Here is a 23,092-nt window from a genome sequence, read left to right as displayed (position 1 = left end):
CCCGCCCCCCCCCCATTCCAAATATCCTCTTGGCTTCACACAGCTGCCAGCTCCCTGAAATTAACTGCATTTTGCTCCGGAGCGCACATATATTTTTAATCGTGCAATGCTTTATGTTCGAGGCATCAAATCTCTCAATACCAGTTGCTGAAGGATAAGCAATTGGGGAAGGGGAGGGGGGGGGGAGAAAGAAGGAAAAGAGAAGGGCCACTGCCTCCATCCCTGCATGTGGGACTCCAAGTAGAGCATCAGATCAACCACTGTTGGAAGAGAGGATGCTGGACGAGACGGGAACCTTACAAATATCCTCTTGGCTTCACACAGCTGCCAGCTCCCTGAAATTAACTGCATTTTGCTCCGGAGCGCACATATATTTTTAATCGTGCAATGCTTTATGTTCGAGGCATCAAATCTCTCAATACCAGTTGCTGAAGGATAAGCAATTGGGGAGGGGTAGAAAGAAGGAAAAGAGAAGGGCCGCTGCCTCCATCCCTGCATGCGGGACTCCAAGTAGAGTATCAGATCAACCACTGTTGGAAAAGAGGATGCTGGACGAGACGGGAACCTTAGCCTAACCCAGCAAGGCAGTTCTAAACACAGGACTAGATTAATTTACAATGGACAAATCCAGCAGCAGCTGTGGATCATGATAAAAAAGAATGGAGCCTCCCAGTTCAGAGGCAGTTTACCTTAACACCAGCTGCTTGAGTAGGGCAGAAGACAAACGCCAAGAATGGGCTGTCTTCAGCTCTTCACTGACTGACAGAAAAGGAGGCTAGACTGTCCAGTACTATAAGAAGGCGTAAAGCATAACTGAGGACCCCAACTCAGATCCAAGGGGTTTCTTCTCATGTGCTAAGTTTGCTCTATAGCTCAGCACCCATTATCCTGGGAGGTACACAGCTTTGAGTTCTTCAGGGGTTTTTTTTTTAAAGGAATGTGTTGGTGGTGTTAGAGGGGTTAGTTATTTGAGCACCCCGAACCCTAAAGAATAAAAGCTTGGAAATGGAAGGGGAAGGAAGTTCCAACGTAACACTAGCATCAGGGGAAGGGTGCGCTTGTGTTTGTTATTTCTTGAATAATAAGTTTACAGATCCAGATGCAGAAACACAGGGGGTCCCCCCCCACCGCTTCCAAGCAGCGCAAGCCCAGATGATACCACGAATGGTTCCAGAAGCCCTGCCACCCACTAGGTCTGCTCGATCTGGCCCTTTGGAGCAAGCGGCCCTAAGATGCCCAAGCCATCCACCACCTGCAAGATCCTTGGGGTTATGTGATGTGGGGGGGGTTTGGAAGGGAACGTTCCTGCATCCATACTTATTCATTTTTAATTTAATCAAAAATATTCCCACGTCACTTTAAAGAGCAAGAAAGTGCACTAAAGCTGATGCAGCCCTATGCAAATAAGCCTGGGGTTCACTTGTCCACGCTCGTCCCTCGTCCTCTCTCCCTTCACGTGCCACACGCTAATGAGTTAATACCCAGGATTATGGCTTTACAATTTCCCTGCAAGCCAAGATTCCAGGTTTGTTCTCCGTCCGGAATCCCAGTTCGGAGGGCGAGCACAAACACATTATCCTGGATGTCAAAGAACATCAGAACATTGACCTCCCCTGCCTCGATTACACCATGGCGCTTTCTACACCGATTGGCGCCAGGAGAGGTTGACTTATTCCATCAGAATGATCCACCGCCTTTGGCATGAACTCATTAAGTACTGAAATGTAAAACTGCTGAAAATTCAGAAATCACTCATTTAGCGGGCAGGGGAAGGGGGGACCGAGTGACCGAGCCCACGAGTCCTTCAAGACTCGTACGTACAGTGCCAAAGCCAAGGTCTGGCATCAAGTCCTCATCAAGCTACTGAATAAACATGCTGAACGGAACGGCTCAACTCCAGGGACATAAAAATGCCATTTCCCTGGAGGAGCGGGAGCTGAACACATCTGCCTCTCTTGTCTTTGTTCCCCCAAAGGGAAATAAATTTTCTTGCATGACTCGACAGCACATTTTCCAGCCCAGGGCAGTTGGAGGTATCCTCCAGACTCTCAGACCTGACAGAAAAGCCTGCTGACGCGATTCCTCATTCCAAAAACCAAAGCGAAGCATGGTCTCATACCAAAATACCCACCAAGGAAGTCTCAGTTGAAGATTAGGAGAACAGAAAAGGACTCACCCCCTGGAAGAAGGTGAACATGATGTTCTTTGGCAATGTCTGAATGTCCGGTGCTTTGTGGATGGCTTCAGCCGCAGCCAGGTGGGTTACAAAAGACGCAACGGCACTCTCTGCCCCAGGAGCCACGTTCCAGAACATGGAATGGCTGTCGATCTGCCAGGAGAGAGTCCGACATCAATACAGAGAGCCCGGTAAGTTGTTCAGGGGGCTTCATCCGGTCACAGGGTAGCTAAGGAACCTTATCTATACCTTTGTGTGATGTCTAAATTGTCAAATCTATGGAGCTCTTCAGTGAAAAAGCTTGGGGCGTATAGACCATAGCTCTAGGCAGCACTCCCAAGCTCTTCCAACTCTCCTACGGCGAGGCGAGGCGATCCCCTCTGGCCGCAGGGTCTGTCTGTTCCTTTTCCTCAGGGAGCCCTGGCCCTGTTCTGCTTTGGAACCTGATCTCGACATGAGGAACTCATCTGCATGACTTTGCGCTCACAAAGCAAGTCACACAGCAGCCCATGTTCTGCAAATGCAAAGTGTGACAGGAAAATGCTTTTACTTCTCCTGTGTCAACACTAAAAATCAGGCCTTCAGATTGAAAGGTTAAAGCTCACACACAGCATGGTTCTAATGACACCAGTTAATGGGCCATCGCTGAGGATTGGCTGCGGGGTTCGACATTGCCTCTGGAGGGTCAAACACCTACAGAGACCAACAGAGTGTGATACGGTCTTGGATCTGGGATAGGAGGAAACATTCTCCTCGGCTGAAAAGGAAAAGCAGAAAGTAACAACCTGCTGAAATTCTCAGCCTCAGTTCGGGCACTGTGACAAGCCAGGGTTTCTGCTAACCACAGTTTAGGACCCAGTCATGGCAAATGAGGGTTTAGAGCTACCTGCCTCTAGCTACCTGCCTCTTTGTGTCTTCCATCTGCTCAATCCCCATGGCACAACAGGGGTCTAGAGGCTGAGCAGCAGCCATGACGACGGTTTGTCAACAAAGACTTCACAGGAAACCATAGTAAGCACAAACTTCGTGTTTGCAAATTCATTTCCAGTCAGGACTTCTAATTCAGGTTCACAGCCAACTGCAGCTTGTTGAATCAGACACTGTACCTGTGATTAATCTGCCTTATTTATGACTGAATCAAACTCAAATGTCATTTGTGCCAAACATAAGTTTATAATGAAAAACATGGTTTGAGTTTCCATACTATCAAACCGTGGTTTAAAGTCCCCCCCCACACCGCACAAACACACATCTCCTCAAAAGCAATGGCCATAACAACAATTTGGTGACTCAGATAGCAGGCTGAACAACAGTTTGCACTTGAAGTTTCAAGCCATGGTTTCTAGTTTGCTGGACAAATGCAAATGGAAGGTTGTTTCTCGATCCAGACATCACACCAAACCAGAGCTGAGCTTCCTTCTCAAGAGTGATATCTGAACTGATTTCTCAGGAGTCAGCTTCCAGTAGTCAGCGACGCTTTGGCTTCCTGCCAAGCCTGAACAGCTTCTTACCGCCCCACAGCCAGAAAAACCAGAAGAAATCCTACCAAACGGTTAAAAGTGGTGGAACAAATCACAGAAAGGAAGAGATTGTTCCAAATGAGCCATGCAGGCTCAGGATGGCCCGCAAGGAGAATTTAACAGAGACGGGACTCTGGGCAGTGCTAACATGTGTCACCTACTCGAGTTGCAACCATGATGACTTTCTCAGTGGAGTTCAGATTCGTGGAAACGTTGATGGGCTTCAGCGTGCTCCACACGTTGTAATCAGAGAGCGGGTCACAGATGACTTCTAGGGGCAGGGGAAAAAAAGAACACTCAGGGCAAGCTTCAAGGAGCACCAGCAGGGCAACCCTGCCACTTCCTGCACCTGGGGAAAATCGCCGCCCACCTAACCAATCACTCCACCGGCATCTAATTCGATCTGTGTTGCTCGTCACTAGTGAATACGATCATTCTACACTAGGGACCAGCATACCTGTGAGACCACCTCTCCCCGCATGTGCCCCAAAGAGCCTTGCACTTTTCTGACCGGCACCATTTAGCAGTCCCCAGCCTGAAAGACGTCTGACTTGCCTCAACCAGGGCCAGGGCCTTTTCAGCCCCGGCCACAGCCGGGTGGGTGAAACGAGGCTCCCAACTGAGATCAGGGGGCCCTGCGGGATTTACTGCAATTCTGCAGTGCCTGCAAAACAGAGCTATTCCGCCAGGCCTTTGGTTGAGGCTGCGGATGTCAAAGAACATCAGAACATTGACCTCCCCTGCCTCGATTACACCATGGCGCTTTCTACATATATTGGCGCCAGGAGAGGTTGACTTATTCCATCAGAATGATCCACCACCTTTGGCATGAACTCATTAACTAACTGCTGTGCTGCCAGTTAGGTATTTAGTCATTTGAATTTTAACTTTGTTTGAATTAATATTGTAATTGATTTTATGTTTTTATGGAATTGTCTAATTGTTTGATACGATGTAAGCCGCTCTGAGCCCGTTTGCAGAGTAGGGCGGGATATAAATCTCCACAAAGAAGCAAACCATCAAACAAGAATCAGACTTACATTTCAAAGTAAGAACTGGTGCCTACTCATCAGCAGAAAAGTGGTTCAGAAATCCCGAGAAATAGCACCCCTGATCCTAGTTCAGAAGACGAACAAAGGGAGCTCCAGTGTCAAAGCCAAGTACCATCGTGCCACCTCTTGAATGTACAGGCTTAAAACTGTTAGCTAGAAATAACGGGCTGGATTCAGCAATCTGCTCTATGCAAGGACTACAGATCTTCTCCCCAACCCCACCAGGAGTCTCTTCTGACCCGGAGAAAGCTCATTCTTGGGGTCAGTCCGTCGGCCAGCTGCGATGAGGACGGAAAAGATGGCAAAAAGCCCCGACCAGTGTTCCGGGGGTCATGGGGAGAGGAGGAAAACAGGAAAGATACGCAACCGTCAGTGCCTTCCACTGATGGATCCCTGGATCCAACCTAGTTAGTCACTGCAAAACAGGGTAGGGCTGGATCCTACAATACAGTTCTGCTAACAGTGGCACATTTCTTTAGTGTAAGAGACTCTTAGCAGAAGGGGAGAATCCCTGTAAGCAGAAGAGAGTCACAGGATACAACCCTTAAGCGTTTCAGAGGGTAGTCACGCTCATCTGCAGTAGTATTTCAGTCCCGTAACACTTTATGAACCAACAAGATTAGTGGGGTATAGGCTTTCCAGAGTCAAAACTACCTTTGACAAAGCTTTGACTCTACACCCAAAATCTTGTTGGTTTCTAAAGTGCTACTGAACTCAGATCTACTGACCCTTATGAGGTGAGGGAGGGCTGCGGTTCAGTGGCAGAGCATCTGCTTGGCAGGTGGAACGCCCCAGGTTCAGTTCCCAGCATCTCCAGTTTAAAGAATCACATAGAAGGTGATGTGAAAGACCTCTGCCTGAGACCCTGGAAAGCAGCTGCCAGTCTGAGCAGACAATTCTGACACTGATGGACCAAGGGTCTGATTCAGTCTGAGGCAGCTTCAGGTGTGTTCACTGCTTCGTGACCACCACTAGCAAATTTGGGGCTTTACGTTTCATACATTAATATAAGAGGAGGAGTCCTGCTGGATCCAACTAAGGTCTACCTAGTTCAGAATTCCGCTTCCAGGCACAACCATGTGGATGCTTCCTGGAAGCCCACAAGCAAGTCTCCAAGAAGAAGAGATTGGATTTATACCTCGCCCACTACCCAAAGGAGTCTCAGAGCGGCTTACAAACTCCTTTCTCTTCCCCTCCCCACAACAGACACCCTGTGAGGTAGGTGGGGCTCAGAGAGCTCTTGACAGAAACTGCTCTTTTTCAAGGACAGCTCTTATCAGAGCTACGGCTTGCCTAAGGTCATCCAGCAGCTGCAAGTGGAGGAGTGGGGAATCAAACCCGGTTCTCCCAGATTAGAGTCCGCGCACTTAACCACTACACCAAACTGGCTCTCCAAGCCAGGAGTCCTTCCCACATCGCTTGCCTGCAGCATCTAGCAACCCAGGAGACGCTTCCTTCATACACAAGAGATCTCCACTTGGCCACCATAACTTATCCACGGGCCTATCATCCCCCACAGTTGCTCTACAAAGCACCACCACATCTGCAGCAGAGAATTTCGTTAATTAACTACCCATGATGTGAAGAAGCGCTTCCTTTCGCCTCTCTCTTTTCATTAGAAAGGGCTAGCCATTTAACAGAGATGCAGTCTCCAACCAAAATTCAGCCAAGGGATTTACGACCGGTGATTAAAAAAAAACAACTCCCGACCCGCCATCTCACCCGGATTGATGCTGAAGGTGCTCTGGAGGGAGGTGCGCCGCATGCAAGTGACTGTGCTGGTCACGGCGTGCATGTGGGAGAAGAGCTGCATGGCACACAGCGGGTACTGCGGGACAGAGCCATTGTGAGGGAAGTTGTAGGTTTGGTAGCACTGTGGGGTGGGAACCGAGAGAGAGGGAAAAGAAGGAAAAGAAATGGGAATCAGGCCAGCTTTCCCCAGTCCAAAGAAATACACAAGTTAGTCTGTTGCAGAAAAATAAGGACTCCTGCACCACCTTAGAAGACATTATGTTATTGGCCAGGGGTCTGTCATTTATCAGAGTAAACGCTACCAATCTAGACCACTGATCCTTCTAGGTTAGGAGTAGGAACCCTTTAGGCTCTGGTGCTTAAAAAAATATACATATATTTACCTGTGAAAATGTTGGGAGTACTCAGCAAACAAAGGCGAGGGGGTTTATACGCAAGCATTATACTTGGCCAGACACACTGAATACACTGGCTATCTATCTAGTGCCCTTCTCAAAGGAGTGGGGATCCAGACCAAACAAGCCATCAGCCGTACCTGCTTAATAACCTCAGTCTCGTTCTCATCTTGAAGGAGGAAGATGGGGAAACTGAAGTCCTCATAGAAAAGGCCGTTGCCCAGGGGGTTCCACTCCATGTTATTGCAATGAGCGTACTGGGGGCCATAGGTGCTGTTGTAGACACCTGAAGAACGGGGAGGGAAGAGGAACAAGGCGAGTGAGGGTCACTTGAAGGATGGAGAATACTTGGAAAAGACCACCCCCCACTGCAAGTTGATCGACAAAGGTCCAGCTGCACCCTAAGGTGGTTGAGAACTGGGGGGCAGGGAAGCGACTGTAGTGTAAGATGAGGAGGGAGGCAGAAAGTTCTCCTCCTGCCATTGGTTGAGACAAAAGAAGAAGAGGCTGAAAAAGGGGAAGGCAGATGTGGAGGGAGGGAGGAAGTTTGGGCATGATCTAGAAGGGGGGGGGAGGGGGGCTTCCTGCCCTTTCCCAGACCTGCAACAAATTCCTCCAAGGCCCTACATGGCCTCCTTGCTCCCTCTCTGCTCCCATCACCATTCTGCTCTCATATCCCAGTGCATCCCCTGCGCGTGACCTTACTCCCCCAGCCATTCAGATCTCTCTTATACCTTCACATTCTGACTCTTTTCTCCCTAGCCACCCCATTAGGCCTGGGATTGTCTCCCAGAGCACATGCAATGCTTTCTCTCATTCTTCTTTTACATTCCTCCTTCAGCCACAAAGCCTTTAGGAACCTACAGGTATCATTCCCTGGCTGAACCTCCTCCCCGATGGCCCGTTCTTCCTCCTTTGCATCCCTTACATAGGGTCCCGCACTTTGCGAAGTGCCCTGGTTGGTGATATACAAATCACTTTGTAAAAGACAGAACAAGCACGGCACTCTGCATAGGACTTGCCCTGGAGAACTGTTTGGAAACCTCAACTGGTGCAGAACGCTGTAGCCCGGACGTTGGCCGGAATGAGTCGTAAGGAACATACCACTCAGTCTTGGCCCATCTACACAGGCTCCCCATGTTTCCAGGCCCAATTTAAGCTGCCAGTGTTGACATTTAAAGCCCTACATGGCTTGGGACTACATTTCTGAAGGACCGCCTACTCTCTTACAAGCATATCTGGTCATTTGAGCCCCTACTTTGGGTTGCCCCTGCCTTCTGAGATTAGGCGGGTGGGTGGCAACACAGGCCTTCTTCGTCACGACACTGAAAGCCTGGAACTCCCTCCCCAGAGAGACTCGCCTGTCCCCTTCTCTTGCCACCTTGCACGAGCCACCCAAGACTATTTTGTTTTGTCTGGAGTTTGCTCAGTGATGCCTCCTTCCTGCCCTATTTTCAATCCTTTATGTGTATTTTAGCCCTGGATGTTTTCATGATGACTGGATCTAACTGGATCTAATGGTTTTTAAAATGTGATTTTATTATTTATGTCTGAACTGGTTAGCCCCCTTTTGGGGCCCTTATGAGGATAGAAAGACAGGGTATAAGCTTCGTAAAATAAACAGAATTGGAGCTACCAAGGGGAAAAGGCTAAAGTGCCGTGGCAGCTTAGAGGCTGAAACATGATCCCCGGTTCAATTCTCAGTCTTGCCATAAGCTGTATGGCAAGCCGCTCTCCCTGTCCTACTTTCAGCCTGCCAGCCACAGTATCAGCATTCCTGATACAGACGTCCCAGGGTTGTGCAGTGTAGAAATGCTAAATACCACAAGGGAGATCTAAGAGTGTGTCAATGGCACATTCTACACGTCTTTCAAAATAGAATTCACATCTGGATTTGAAACAGGCAGCCCAATGGCTCACAGGGAGTACCCCGGCTTTTTGGTTCTGTGGTCCACAGTTTAAGTCACGTTGTTCCCTTACCGAAGCCATCGTTTGGGCATCTGGAGCCTGGAGAGAATCCTTTTACCGGCCTGGGTTTGGCAATGGCCACAGCCACGCCGGAGATCCGTGGGCTTTCTTTGAGCTGATCCATCATGCCCCTGTATGGAAAGAAGAATCAAGAATGACCACACTTTCCCTTAGACCTTTTTTTCATTTAAAATGTTCCCTCCCCACCGCTGCCTCTTCAGGTCCACGAGCTGCCTTACGACAAGTGGCACCAACAACAAAAAAAATACCAAAACACTAGAAAGGCATTACAGGAAGCAGACAAGCATTCGACCAAAACAGCATACGCGGCTCCAGCCGATGGGCAGCTTGACCACGTTTTGTACCATCAGGACAAAAATAACTGAGCGAGGAGCGAAGTACTTGTGCAGCTGGGCTCCTGCAGACAAGCATTCGACCAAAACAGCATACACGGCTCTGGCCGATGTGCAGCTTGACCACGTTCTGTACCATCAGGACAAAATAACTGAGCGAGGAGTGAAGTACTTGTGCGGCTGGGCTCCAGAGATTTAAATAAGGAGCTCAATTGTGCTTCATAGACGAGGACGAGGAAAATAAAACTTTGAGAACTTTGTTTCCAGGGGATGATGGGGGGCACTGTTATTGGGCAATTGAATGTAAATGGGGAGGGTTAAAAGTTCTAAAAGATTGACACAGTTCATACAAAGATGATAAGTTTGGATGTTTAAATTAAAAAAAAAGCAAGCTAGTTAGAGGATCTCCTCTCTTGGGTTTTTAGTCAGTGGTGGGTTCTTTACTTTCTCCCTTATATGTAGTTTTCCCCTCCCCCTTTTCTGTTGTAGTTTTTTGTAGTGTTAAAAAATCAATTAAAAATCCCCTCCGGGGGCTAAGAAAGAAAGAAAGAAAGAAAATAAAAGCAAACAGAAAGGGAAGATGATCCCCCCCCCCGTCTTCTGGGGTTGGAGCCTGCGGAGGGCAGGGACCTCGGTGGGGTGCTATGCCACAGAGTCCACCCTCCAAAGCATCCATTTTCTCCAGGGAAATTCATCTCTGTAGTCTGGAGATCAGCTGTAATTCCTGGGGATCCCAAGAATTCTGGGGATTCCCAGGCTGGCATCCTAGTGTGAGAGGTCATGGGTGTGGTTGTGTACACGCACTCACACCTGTACACTGCAAAGGCTGACCTGCTGTGGCACAGACCTTGGCAAACATTAAAGGAAAACTGTCACAAGCTCAAAAAAAAAGGGATCAAAACTCAACCCCACCCACCAAACAGCCCCCCAAACCCTCTGAGATAAAAATGTTTTGGCATGTTCCTGAAAGAAGAGGCAGCGGCCAAGCAGCCTCTGTACAAAGGGAATGCCGTATCCCTGGTGCCCCCACTAAAAAGGCCCTGTCCCGCACAGCCACGTACCACACAGCTGAGGGTAGGGGAATGCAGAGAAGGTGACTCTACTGTGTGGGCAGGTTCATTCAAGATATTTCACATACAGCTTACAGCTTTTGGGCACCTTCTACGCTGGCGCCTGTGTGCAGGATTACTGTTTAAGAATGATGTAATAAGGAACAAATAAGTAACCAAGCATGAGAGAAACTAATGAAGGGGGAAGAGCTACTAAGCCACAGAAGGGGCAGTGAGAAGACTGGAGACAGAACATTTTTGTAACGCAAGGCGGAAATATTTATTCCAGCCTTGGGCTGTCTCTCTGAAGCCACATCTGGCAGTACAAGGTCAACTCTGCCAGGCACTCAGACGATAGCCCAAGGGGCCCACAATGCCGCTACTGTCTTATTATTTCTAAAAAGAAAGTCATAGAATCACGCAGACAAAAGCAACCAAACACTTCATTAGAGCGATTTCAACAGTAGATGCCGTTTTCTGCTTTATCGTTTCAAAACACAAACACAGATGGGCTTTCTGCTTCTCTTCCTTCCCCGCACCAACAATGATTTTAACTACACATACTAAATCCCAAATTCTTTAACTTCCAACGATCACAGAAAGTTTGCTTACTTTTCCCCCCGTAGGGGGTGGGGGGAGACTGGCCCTCTAGTTACTGGTGGTAAGAGATACATAACCATTTCTCAGTCATTGTTGGAAACAGCATTTTAAAGATAAGCAAATGGATCTAATCACAGTTCATAACTAACCACTTCTTGATCGTAGCTCAACACTACTATCCAATAGACGAGCGGCTGGATCAAAGCATCTATTCCGTTACCATCAGCGCCTTCCCCCAGCTGAGCCTTTTGTGCCAGGGAAGACTAAAAGAACTGCAGATCCAACCCTTCATTTATTTAAAAGATTTTGTTACCCTGCAACTCTTAGCCAACTGACTTCTGAGGCAGCCTCCAATAAAAACAATCGGCAGTATCCCCTAAAACTTATTACCAACATAAAACCAAACAACACATCAAACAATGTATGGAAGCTAACACTGAAAAAGATGCTTTAACTACTACAATAAACAAAACAGAAAAATCAATCAACAGAGCTGATATACACACCAAATCAACAAAGAGGTCTGTGCCTGGAGACTAAAACTATAGAGCTAAGGGGTGTGCGTAGGGGGATTCCATGCTACCTAAGATGTGTGTGTAGCGGGGGATTCCAAGTCATGCAACCACCACTGAAGAGTCCCTATCCCTGGTAGCACCTTTATATCACTCCTAAAGACAGCAATATATGCCTTGACCTGGACAGCCCAGGCCCGACCTCGACAGATCTCAGAAGCTAAGCGGGGCCGACCCTGCCAAGTGTTTGGATGGGAGATCTCCAGAGAATACCAGGGCCGGGAGGCCAGAGGCAAGCTATCAAGCCACTTCTCTAAATGTCCTTAGTGCCACAGTAAGAGTCACCAGAGATCGCCATGACTTCCAGGCATGGGCACACACACACGCAAAAATACAAAAAATATAAAAATAAAGACAGCAATATATAAAGCAGAGCCTTTGCAGAGGGCAGGATCTCAGACAATAGCCAGCACCAACGAAGAAGAGAAGAAGAAGAGATTGGGTTTATACCCCGCCCTTCACTACCCAAAGGTGTCTCAGAGCAGCTTACAAACTCCTTTCCCTTCCCCTCCCCACAACAGACACCCTGGGAGGTAGGTGAGGCTGAGAGAGCTCTGACAGAAACTGCTCTTTTTCAAGAACAGCTCTTATCAGAGCTATGGCTTGCCCAAGGTCATCTAGCCAGGTGCAAGTGGAGGAGTGGGGAATCAAACCAGGTCCTCCCAGATTAGAGTCCGCGCACTTAACCACTACACCAAACTGGCTCTCCAGGATGTACCAAATGAAAAACAAAATAAGCAGGATGCACATTGGTATGATATAGCCCAATCTCAACAGATCTTGGAGGCTAACCAAGGTCACCAATTGAATGGGAAACCACCAAGGAAGACTCTGCAAAGGAAGGCGATGGGGAGCCACCGCTGCTTCTCACTAGCCTTGAAATCCCCTCGCTGGGACCACCATAAGTCGGTTGCAACTTGACGGCACTTATGTACATAAGGCAACAACTGGCACGTTGATTTGTCCCACAAATTAAATGGGCAGCCACTAGAGCTCTTTAAAACTGGCAAGGGACCGGGGCTCAGTGGAAGAGCATCCATTTTACATGCAGAAGGTCCTTGGTTCAATTCCATCATCTCCAGTTAAAAGGAGATGAAGCCACTGGCACATCCAGGTCTGTATCGCCTACTCTGACTGGCAGCAGCTCTCCACGGCCTTAGGCAGAGGTCTTTCACATCACCTCCCATGTCTAATTAGAGATGCCAGCGAATGAACCTGGGTCCCCCTGCTTGCAAAGCTGCGTGTGAAGGTAAAGGTAAAGATTCCCTTGCTCGAAAGCCAGTCGAATCCGACTCTAGGGTTGCAGTGCTCATCTCCGTTTCAAAGCCGAAGAGCCAGCGCTGTCCGAAGAAGTTTCCGTGGTCATGTGGCCGGCGTGACTAAACACCAAGGCGCATGGAACACTGTTACCTTCCCACTGAAGTGGTACCTATTTATCTACTTGCACTTTCTTGCTTTCGAACTGCTAGGTTGGCAGGAGCTGGAACTAGAGACGGGAGCTCACTCCGTCATGCGGCACACTCGGGTCTCGAACTGCTGAACTACTGACCTTCCACAGCCTGCAGTTCAGCGTCTTAACCACTTGAGCCACCACAGCTCCATGAGCTGCGCGAGGAGCTGCCAGATGCGGGGTTCGTGAACATACGGAGCTGCCTTAGAGCACTGGTCTGTCCAGCTCCGTATCACTTGCTCTGACTGGCAGCAGCTCTTCAGCCACAGCTCAGGAAGGTCAGTCCTAACCAACAGCTGTTGCCGGAGAACTTTTCAGCTGGAGGTGCCAAGGATCAAATCACCAACTTTGTGCCTCAAAGCAGGCAATCTACCCAAGCCATGGCCATACAACCCCCTAAAGCTGCCTTATGCTGAATCAGAGCCTCCATCAAAGTTAACACTGTCTACTCAGACTAGCAGCCGCTCTCCTGGTACTCAGGCAGAGGTCTTTCATGTCTCCTACTACCTGGTCCTGAAGAAGCTGGCCCCTGGCCCCTCCCCTAACTGATCTACTTGGAGCAGACCATTTGTTACCTGGTAAAAAGTTCTCCGTCTAGCAGCACTATGTACGGGGGATGAGGGCCATCGGACAGTACCCACTGCACATCCTCCTGCTTCTCCACCACATGGATGACTCCAGTGTCTCCGTTCATGGAGGCTGCAACCACAAAAAGAAGAGAGATGTTGCTTAATACATTAAGACCCACAGATCTGAAGGACCATCACTCTGTGTCAGCTGTATGCCCTGTATCAGCTGCATCCTCCTCTGGGGTCCTCCCCCCCCCCCCCCGGTTGCCTTTTCAACATCCACTAGAGGTTACTAAACTTTTCACTATGGTGACCCATCAGTTCGAATATATTTGGTACGGTGACCCATCCCGGGCTGGCCCAAGCTATTTTGGTGCCCCAGGGAAACTGTGACCTTCAGCATTCCATCTTCTACAGTGGCTAATCAGATGTTTTTGAGAAACCAATGAACTCTCACAAAGGATGGAGCTAGCCCCACTATGAAGAAGAAGAAGAAGAAGAAAAAGAAGAAGAAGAGATTAGATTTATACCCCGCCCTTCACTTGGAGTCTCAGAGCGGCTTACAAACTCCTTTCCCTTCCCCTCCCCACAACAGACACCCTGTGAGGTGGGTGGGGCTGAGAGAACTCTGACACAAACTGCTCTTTTTCAAGGACAGCTGTGCCAGAGCTTGTGACTGACCCAAGGTCACATCAGCAGGTGCAAGTGGAGGAGTGGGGAATCAAACCCGGTTCTCCCAGATTAGAGTCCGCGCACTTAACCACTACACCAAACTGGCTCTCTCTCTCACTAGCTATGAACTCCTGGCTAGTGGTATTCTGTCATACACGGTTTTTGCATACAGATGTTACATTTCAGGTTTTGACCACCTTTTCTTTCTCCGTTCTTCCCTCTGTTCCCCCCCCCCCCTAAGAAACTCACTCTAGTAACCATCAGGACACGTTTTACTTGATCAACATGCACATGCAGTGAAGAAAAAAAATACCAACTAATGAACAATATGGAAAATACTGTTTCATAAGAACATAAGAGAAGCCAATGTTGGATCAGGCCAATCGCCCATCCAGTCCAACACTCTGTCACACAGTGGCCAAAGATACCAGGTGCCATCAGGAGGTCCAGCACTGGGGCCAGGACACTAGAAGCCCAGCCCAAGAGTTCCTATCTATACCTGGTGGCTAATAGCCACTGATGGACCTCGGCTCCATATGCTTATCCAGTTCCCTCTTGAAGGTGTCCATGCTTGTAGCCGCCACCACCTCCTGTGGCAGTGAATTCCATGTGTTAATCACTCTTTGGGTGAACATCTTGGTTTCCAAAATACAAAAGAGAGCAATCGAAAAGGCAGAGGTGCTTATTAGAGAAGGCTGGCTGCAGCCCACTTTCTGAGGTTTTGCAACCCACTTTTGGGACCCACAGATTGGGAAACACTACACTAGAGCTCCAGTCCTTTCCAGGTATGCTTCCCTCCTCATGGCAAATAGGCTTCCTTAGGAGGCAAGCAGAGCACTGTCCGGGGAAGTTTTTAGGAGCCACCAGAAGACTTTTACCCGTGCAGTGGCACGGGTCCTCATCGGGACCCCATTGAAGGAACATATCCAACCAGTGCTTCATCAGCGAGTACCAGATCAGGTTCAAGGTTTTGATATTGACCTTCAAAGCCCTAAATGATCTGGGACCAGCATATCTACAGGACTGTCCCCCAGTGACCCCCCCCCCCCAAAGAGCACTATGCTCTGGAGATAAGAACATCCTGGAGTTTGCTGGCCCAAAGGATATCCGGCTGTCCTCAACCAGATATCCGGCTGTCCTCAGCCCTGACGCCGGCCTGGTGGAATTCTTGGCCTAATGACATCCATGCCCTGTGGGACCTAACGCAGTTCTGCAGGGCCTGTAAAACAGAGATGTTCTGCCAGGCATTTGGTTGAGGACGGCTACAGTCTACCATCAATTCTGGCCTCCCCCATCCCCCCGGAGAAGGATTCATAATGCTCAAATGCCATCTGATTAGACCTAATTAGAGCCAGTTTGGTGTAGTGGTTAAGTGCGCGGACTCTAATCTGGGAGAACCGGGTTTGATTCCCCACTCCTCCACGTGCACCTGCTGATGTGACCTTGGGTCAGTCACAAGCTCTGGCACAGCTGTCCTTGAAAAAGAGCAGTTTGTGTCAGAGCTCTCTCAGCCCCACCCACTTCACAGGGTGTCTGTTGTGGGGAGGGGAAGGGAAAGGAGTTTGTAAGCCGCTCTGAGACTCCAAGTGAAGGGCGGGGTATAAATCTAATCTCTTCTTCTTCTTTTTCTTCTTCTTCTTCTTTAACACATGAAGCTGTCCTTAAAACATGACCTTTCTGCTTGTTCAATCAGCAAGAATGGGTACAAGGACTTTGGCCCATCATCTATATGATTGCTGGTTCATGAGAATGGTGTAGAGAGTTAAGAGTACTTGCCAATGCTACCTCACTGTAACTGGGGACACTGCGTTATGAATGTTCGTGATCACAGGGATATGTTCATATACATCTTTCATTTATAGGTGCCATATTCATGAGCTGACAATCATGTGGATTGGTTAGAGCCCATATGCTTGTATCTACTCCCCCTGTGGAGCTGCGGTGGCTCAAGTGGTTAAGACGCTGAACTGCAGGCTGTGGAAGGTCGGTAGTTCAGCAGTTCGAGACCCGGGTGCCGCATGATGGAGTGAGCTCCCCTCTCTAGTTCCAGCTCCTGCCAACCTAGCAGTTCGAAAGTAAGAAATTGCAAGTAGATAAATAGGTACCACTTCGGTGGGAAGGTAACAGCGTTCCGTGCACCTTGGTGTTTAGTCATGCCGGCCACATGGCCACGGAAACGTCTTTGGACAGCGCTGGCTCTTCGGCTTTGAAACGGAGATGAGCACCGCAACCCTACAGTCGGATTCGACTGGCTTTCGAGCAAGGGAACCTTTACCTTTACCTTACTTCCCCTGTATGTGTGTTGACAATACACAGAATGGTCACATGTAGAGGGCTAGTGAGTCAAAGTCGTCTGTTGCAATTTCTTGCTTTCGAACTGCTAGGTTGGCAGGAGCTGGAACTAGAGACGGGAGCTCACTCCATCATGCGGCACCTGGGTCTCGAACTGCTGAACTACTGACCTTCCACAGCCTGCAGTTCAGCGTCTTAACCACTTGAGCCACCGCAGCTCCATTTCTGATCTTATTTTAGGGTTATTAAGTGCCTTGAGCCACAAGGGAAAGGCAAGATATGTTTTATATCAATATGCAACTGTTTCCCTCTAGACAGCACCTATGGGTCGGTCCCTTTCCCACTGCTTCGCGGCAGCTCCTGCAGTGTCAGCTTCCACCTGGCTTGCACCATCGCTACTGAACGAACACCAGCAGTCTAAGATGCGTGTTCTCTTGGGCTGAATCCAGGCTACATTTTCTATCGGCAGAACGGAACTTTCCAGCCTCCCCCTCCCCACTGATCTCCACAAAAGGCTTCTCCTGGGGCCCAGGGGCCCTTGAGAAAGATGGGGGGGGAGGCTGGAAAGGCTCCAGCCCCTTCTTGCCTACCTGCCCTCGACAAGAATGTGCTCCCTGCTAAAGAATGTGCTCCCTGCCAATGGTGCAGTGAGATCCTGCAAGCCTGAGAACCTTCTGCAGCATAGCGAGCCTTAAGGGGGTGGAGAAAAGGGATCAAAACGTTTTTGAATAAATAAAATAAATGATCTTTCTCCAGCTCAAGCCACTTGCTGCCTCTCCTGGAGAGAGGAAGCCTTGTCATAGCAGTCTGTGCTTTAGTAACACTCAAGCTTGAGGTCTGCAGTGCACGGCCCATCAAGAGTACTCAGAAGCTTCACCTGGTTCAGTTAGAACACAATACAGGGTCCTGGTTTTGACCAGTAAAGATCTATAGGACTGCTGGCTCCCATACAAACATCTTGAGATCTATACCAGAGACCCAAGGGAAACTTGAATGGCATTTCTTTTGTTAGGCTTTTTGGAAACCAGTTCAAGAAGAGTTGGTTTTTATACCTCACTTTTCTCTACCCTAAGGAGTCTCAAAGCAGTTTACAGTCTCCTTCCCTGCCTCTCCCCACAACAGTCAACCTGTGAGGTAGACGGGGCTGAGAGAGTTCTGATAGAACTGTGACTGGCCCAAGGTCACCCAGCAGACTCCACATGGAGGAGGGGTGGGGAATTGAACCTGGTTCTCTAGATTAGAGACTGTCACTCATAACCACTACACCCCACTGCCCATGATAATTTTATTCCACCAAAGCTTTAACAGAGGATATATTTCACTCTTGCCTTTGCTGTTTCTTTTACTTTCATAACAATAAAGACAATTGTGGCTGAATAACAGCATTTTTACAGGTTTTTGTGATGTAATTTGGCGGTTTTTCATTCGCCATATCCACCTTGTAAATCTCACACTGAAAAGTTGAAAATTTTAAAAAATACTGTAAATAAAGAAGACTTCCTAAGCAACTACTCAGGCCCTCCGCTAAGATATACTCACACTGGCAGCCTATCTGATGTGTGGCATTCATTAAGCGGACACATGTAGCTGTCCTGTTCAGCGGGATGTAGATTTTCCTCTCCACTGAGTTGCACCACCCTGAGCCTGCAGAGGAAGAGAAAGATTTCAGCAGAGGTCACTTCCGCCCAAGGAGCAATGAGATAGGCCAGAATGGCCCTGACTGGTGTTAATGGTGGCAGTCTATGCACAGCTAACCAAAAACATCACACTCAGCCTTAGGACCTACCCTCTAACCTACAACCTTAACCAAAAAAACAGGTGACAGTTCTGAAAGCCGCTTTGCATCCATGGGACTGCCTGGTTAATTTCAGTAATGAAGCAGAGCATGTGGTCAGTGCAACAAGATCAAAGTCAGGAAGTGGTGTTTCGCAATCCCCCTTTCACCATCTTGCTCAGCATGGCTCCTCCACGAACATACAAGGAAAGAGCTTTCCTATTCTAACACTTTATCTTCAGCTAAGCTCATGTGACAAAAGCCTCATGTGACAGTAAAGCTACTCTCCTGGAAAGCATACGATTAGGATTCCCCCAAACATAAGACTGCTACATCCACCCACTGCTTGCTCATTCATTACAATTACATTCCTTCCTATCTAGGAGCCTTTAGCAGTCATAAAAAGTGCTGGCTGAGTTTCAGTCTGCCACAGAGTTGAGGTTTTGCCAAATTTCTCCATCTGCGATGTTTCCTCAAAGTCATGAGGGTAGAGTTTTTGGCAAATTCATATGGAGAAGGGAGAGTCCCTGCCACCCCAGGGATCAAGCTTGCTTCCGTACCCACTTCCTTAGCCAACGTTTCACCCACAGTTCCCCAATCAATGTTGCTTGTGGTAGGTTTGCCACCCAGATTTCAGGCTACGCTTTTGTACTTTCAACAGGTGTGTGACACAGGCAAAAATTCAAACAACTGATTTGTTCTCCTATTATAGGGATCCCAAGTCCCCCCGGGAGGCGGGGAAACCCCCGCCCCAGAGGCCCGTTCCCCAGCGCTGCCGGATTGGGCCCCGGGGGGAACTCCACCCCGATGTGTGCGTCACCCGGAAGTGATGCGGGCATGCCGGAGGCGGGGCCACGGCCATACAAGGGAAAACGCTATGGTTTTCCCTTGTATGACCTTGGCCTCGCGCCCAGCATGCCTGGCGTCCTCCCGTCACTTCCGGGTGACGTGCGTGTGGCACGTGCATGCTTTGCGTGTGCACACAAGACACCGGCCGGGAGCCCCCCGCTCCTGGTGAAGATAGACTTGGCAACCCTATGCTATTACCACGTGTATTTCTATACTAAAAGCTGGAGCAGCACAGACAGAATGCTGAAATAGGAATGTGGAGACCACAGTCTAAATCAGGGGTGTCAAACATAAGGCCCGGGGGCCGAAACCGGCCCATCCAGGGTTTTTATGCAGCCTGCAAGCAAGTAGTACAAGGGAAGGAACAGGAGACTGCTGGGGGGGGACCACTTCAGTTGTGGCTTCAGCATGGCAGAACAACCTCGTCTGCAACAGTCAAGCACCACAGGAGCATCTGCCCAGTGCTGCACTGCTGGCACTCCAGTCCATCCATATCCCATGAGGCCTTACAGCGAAGATACAACAACTTGGAGCTTACCAGCTGTTGCCCTTTATATAGTTTATATCTCCACTACCTGGCATTACATTTTATGGCACACCCGACGAAGTGACATTTATGTCAGATCCGGCCCTCATAACAAAGGATGACACCTCTGGTCTATCTCCTTACCCAGCCATGAAAGCTCACTGTTTGACCTTGGGCCAGTTACTACCTTGCTGCCTAACCTACCTCAGAAGGATTGTTGTGAAAACAGAACAGCGGGTGAAAATCCAGATATGATCAGTCTGACCTTTTCAGAAAGCAATCAGACTACAAATATAATGTTTAATACAACCACATAGCTGCTAATAACACATATGTAATGAAATTATACCCATTATCCTGCCAAACCCGAGTGACCCTCCTCTCCCTTTCCTCATTTTTATACTCTCTTCCCATAAAAAAGACAAATACCTAGATCTAGGGGAAGGGGAATATTAAAATGTAATTAATATACCCATCATAGTAACTGATAACATTTACTAATTGAATACCAATCTGTCTATATACTAAATTTTCTGTGTACTGATCCCTCAGGGGGGAAAAATAACCTAAGTCACCACCCTATGATTTCTTTAAAGGCACAATGGAATACAAATACAATCATCACAAACAATGACCACTGACAATACAAGCAGCAGTTGAACCCCTACCTAGTATTTTGCTTAATATCTAGCAGAGAACCACGTGCTATCTCTCTACAGCATTTTTATCTCACCCTTCCTCCAAAGAGGCCAAGGCTCTCCCAGCCACCCTTTTATCCTTACAACCAGCCTAAGAAATAAATTAGGTTGCGAAAAAGTATGAAGAGCCCGAGGGTCACCCTTCTAGGCCAAATGGGAATTTGCCCTAGGCCAGCACTCTAAACACCTTCATCCCTCTGACTTTCCCTCTTCTCCTGTTGCCCCCTTCTGGTCAGAACAAAGCAAAAGAGAATACCAATCAAGCTTCATTAGAGGGCCAACACACAACACAAATCCAGCCACCCTAAACCAGTAAGGGGGGGGGGGACACTTGATGTATTTCAACCTGTTATGCGGCTGAACTTTTTAAATTCCATGGACAAGGCTCCACCCCCTTTCTCCTCTTTTACCCAACATTCTCCAAAGTCCAAGAGAACCCAGTCTCCTGCTCTTTCTCAGGCCAGGACCCTGGCGCACCTTCAGAAAGTTTTCGCTCCGTTTAAAGGGCAGCCCTTCACCTTCCCCCCCACTCAAGACCCCACCCACTTTCTCCCCTCCCACAAATCTTTGTGGGTGGGTCCTGACCAGGTTGTGGGAGACTTTTCCTCACCCGCCGCCAAGGCGCAGAGGAGAAGCCCTCGAAGCAACAACTCGGTGACTCCCCTTATTCTCCAGCTGCAGCTACTCCCCATTTCTTCCTCCTCGATAGCCGCCATCTTGCCGGCAGCTTCCGCTTCCTTTCCCTCGTCGATACCCTCACAAAGTATCAGGGTGACGCTCCGGCCGCCACTCTACGGTTATGGAAGGAGGGAATGGGGCGCTCTAGCCTCTGATATTTGTGGTTGCAGGGGGGTGGTTCTCTTCCCGTTCGGCCTTTGTCTTCAGCGGCTGTGGGAGCGTCTAACTCCTCTCCTCCACTAGAGGCCGCTGTGGGAGAGAAAAACCCCTATCTCCGCTGTTCTCTGTCGTGAGACAAATACGCTCTCTGTTCTCCTCTGTGATTTCTTGGCGGAAGAGGAAGTGCTGTGTTGGAGGAGCCGCAGCCTTAGCGGCGGTGACGTGGAGGTGGCTGCTTCAGTGTTGGGGGCTGCCGGGCCTAAGGAGGCGCTGAGAGGTGTTGGGCGACGATGCTCACCAAGTTCGAGACCAAGTCGGCTCGCGTGAAAGGTACCAAAAAGGCCCTGAACGGGATGAGGAATCCCCCCTTCTTTCTTGGTCATGGGTAGAGACACCGTCAGATCAGGATGGGGGTCCCCATAAAAATCTATGCAGGGGTTAGATTAAAGAAAAGAAAAAGAGTATGTGGTAGCTGTCAGTTGAAATATTAAAAAGACCTGTGAAAGGAAAAAATACCCAAGCGCAGGTGTATAACGTCCCTCTTACGTGTCAGTGAGTATGTTCTTTTTGCATGCGTATCTACTAAATATGTTGCTAGTTATATAGAAAGCTGTATATCTCAGAAGTATAATGAAGGGATACACAGAGTTTTGATGCACACTTTTTAATCTGCTGGTATATAAAAAGAACATGTGTGTGTATAAAGGGAGATCTGTCAGCATGGAAACAGCAGTATGCTCGCTTTTTCTCTGTAGTGGTTGCATTTTTATAGCTTTATGTTTCAATGGATAAGTACCACATTCTTGAAAGTTATAGGCAGGTAAATCTATGGTTGGCTGTATGCTGTGTCTTGTGTATCTGATTATGTAGCTTGCAAACTGGTGTGGCACTTCAATCCTCTGTGGAGTTAGCCTGGCCTAAGACCACTGATTACTGTGGGCGACTGCAGTCACTCTGTGCAGGATTGCACAAAAAGAGACTTAGCTGTGAACTTGGAAAGTATTTTCAGGATTGCACTGGAAGTCCCTAAGTGAAATATGAGGATTAAGCCTGCTTTATTGAGCTCTTGTAACAAGTGAAGACCTGATGGCACCGTAAACATTGTTAGTAGTAGGGTAAAAGGCTTATATCTAAAAAGGGGTATTTATTGATGTGTGTATTGGAGGTGTGTATTGATCTGCATCCCTTTTAGATATACGTATTTCTTCATGTATTAAAAGAACTCCTTGAGAAAAGTTTGAAAATCATCCTTTTCTGCATTTTTTGCAGGGCTTAGCTTTCACCCCAAGCGGCCCTGGATCCTAACAAGCCTGCACAATGGAGTGATCCAGCTCTGGGACTATCGGATGTGTACTCTCATCGACAAATTTGATGAACATGATGGTGAGTGGAAGCACATCCATGGGGTCAGTTGTCTTATAGTGCTTATAATCTCCAGATGGTTGCGAATCACAATGGTGTTGCACATGTTAGAGTGCAAGAATAAGTGGATTCAGTAGCCTTAGATGGGTGTGAGAAGTAGCATTGCCTAGGGAAAGGTCATCTGGTATGGAGCCTGCTGTAGCACTGCAAAGAGCTTATTTGGAAAGTATGAAGTTCTGTCTGTAACTCTGCAATAGGCAGTTCACTAATAAGGTAAAGAGCTTGAGTAGACTGGTATAATGGGCTTGTGCTTGTTACATTAGAAGCCAAGGAGCAACATAATTTGAATTAACCCTCCTCCCCCGGTTGTATATTGTAAGCATGGAGCTATATTGAGCTAAGCTAGCACAACAAGCATAACTGTTTTTTAAAATGCATGTAATGGGTCATGACAAACCGCATTACAGATTCCAAACCTTTCTCGAAGGAATTTATGGGATTTTATGGAGTAGGATTCATTGGTAGCCACAGTTTTCTCCTAAAGAGAACTTTAAAGAAATATTGTAAGAAATGTTGCAGCCAGATGAAGGTCTCTGGAAAAAAGTTCTGGTTGTGTGTCTGAAATG

At 48.3% G+C, this 23,092-nt stretch overlaps 2 protein-coding genes across 2 annotated transcripts in view; one reads left to right on the top strand and one right to left on the bottom strand.

The window, feature by feature from the left end:
• Positions 1-20,984, bottom strand: part of NCSTN (nicastrin) — a 52,202-nt gene extending 31,218 nt beyond the window's left edge. The window contains exons 1-8 of the mRNA XM_015412118.1: positions 20,878-20,984; positions 17,960-18,064; positions 13,463-13,586; positions 8,876-8,994; positions 7,036-7,181; positions 6,471-6,621; positions 3,858-3,967; positions 2,177-2,329 (exon numbers count right to left, since the gene is read on the bottom strand). Of these exons, the coding sequence (XP_015267604.1) occupies positions 2,177-2,329; positions 3,858-3,967; positions 6,471-6,621; positions 7,036-7,181; positions 8,876-8,994; positions 13,463-13,586; positions 17,960-18,064; positions 20,878-20,983 (1,014 nt within the window). The 5' untranslated portion in view covers position 20,984. The remainder of the gene's footprint in view (positions 1-2,176; positions 2,330-3,857; positions 3,968-6,470; positions 6,622-7,035; positions 7,182-8,875; positions 8,995-13,462; positions 13,587-17,959; positions 18,065-20,877) is intronic.
• A 322-nt stretch (positions 20,985-21,306) lies between these two features.
• The window catches only part of COPA (coatomer protein complex subunit alpha), a 51,656-nt gene continuing 49,870 nt past the window's right edge, over positions 21,307-23,092 (top strand). The window contains 2 exon segments of the mRNA XM_015412124.1: positions 21,307-21,434; positions 22,374-22,487. Coding sequence (XP_015267610.1) covers positions 21,395-21,434; positions 22,374-22,487 — 154 coding nt within the window. The 5' untranslated portion in view covers positions 21,307-21,394.

The sequence above is a fragment of the Gekko japonicus genome, unplaced genomic scaffold (assembly GCF_001447785.1).
Source record: "Gekko japonicus isolate JY-2015 unplaced genomic scaffold, Gekko_japonicus_V1.1 scaffold1903, whole genome shotgun sequence".
In the NCBI taxonomy this organism is placed as follows: domain Eukaryota; kingdom Metazoa; phylum Chordata; class Lepidosauria; order Squamata; family Gekkonidae; genus Gekko; species Gekko japonicus.
This window is presented reverse-complemented; position numbering and strand designations above follow the sequence as displayed.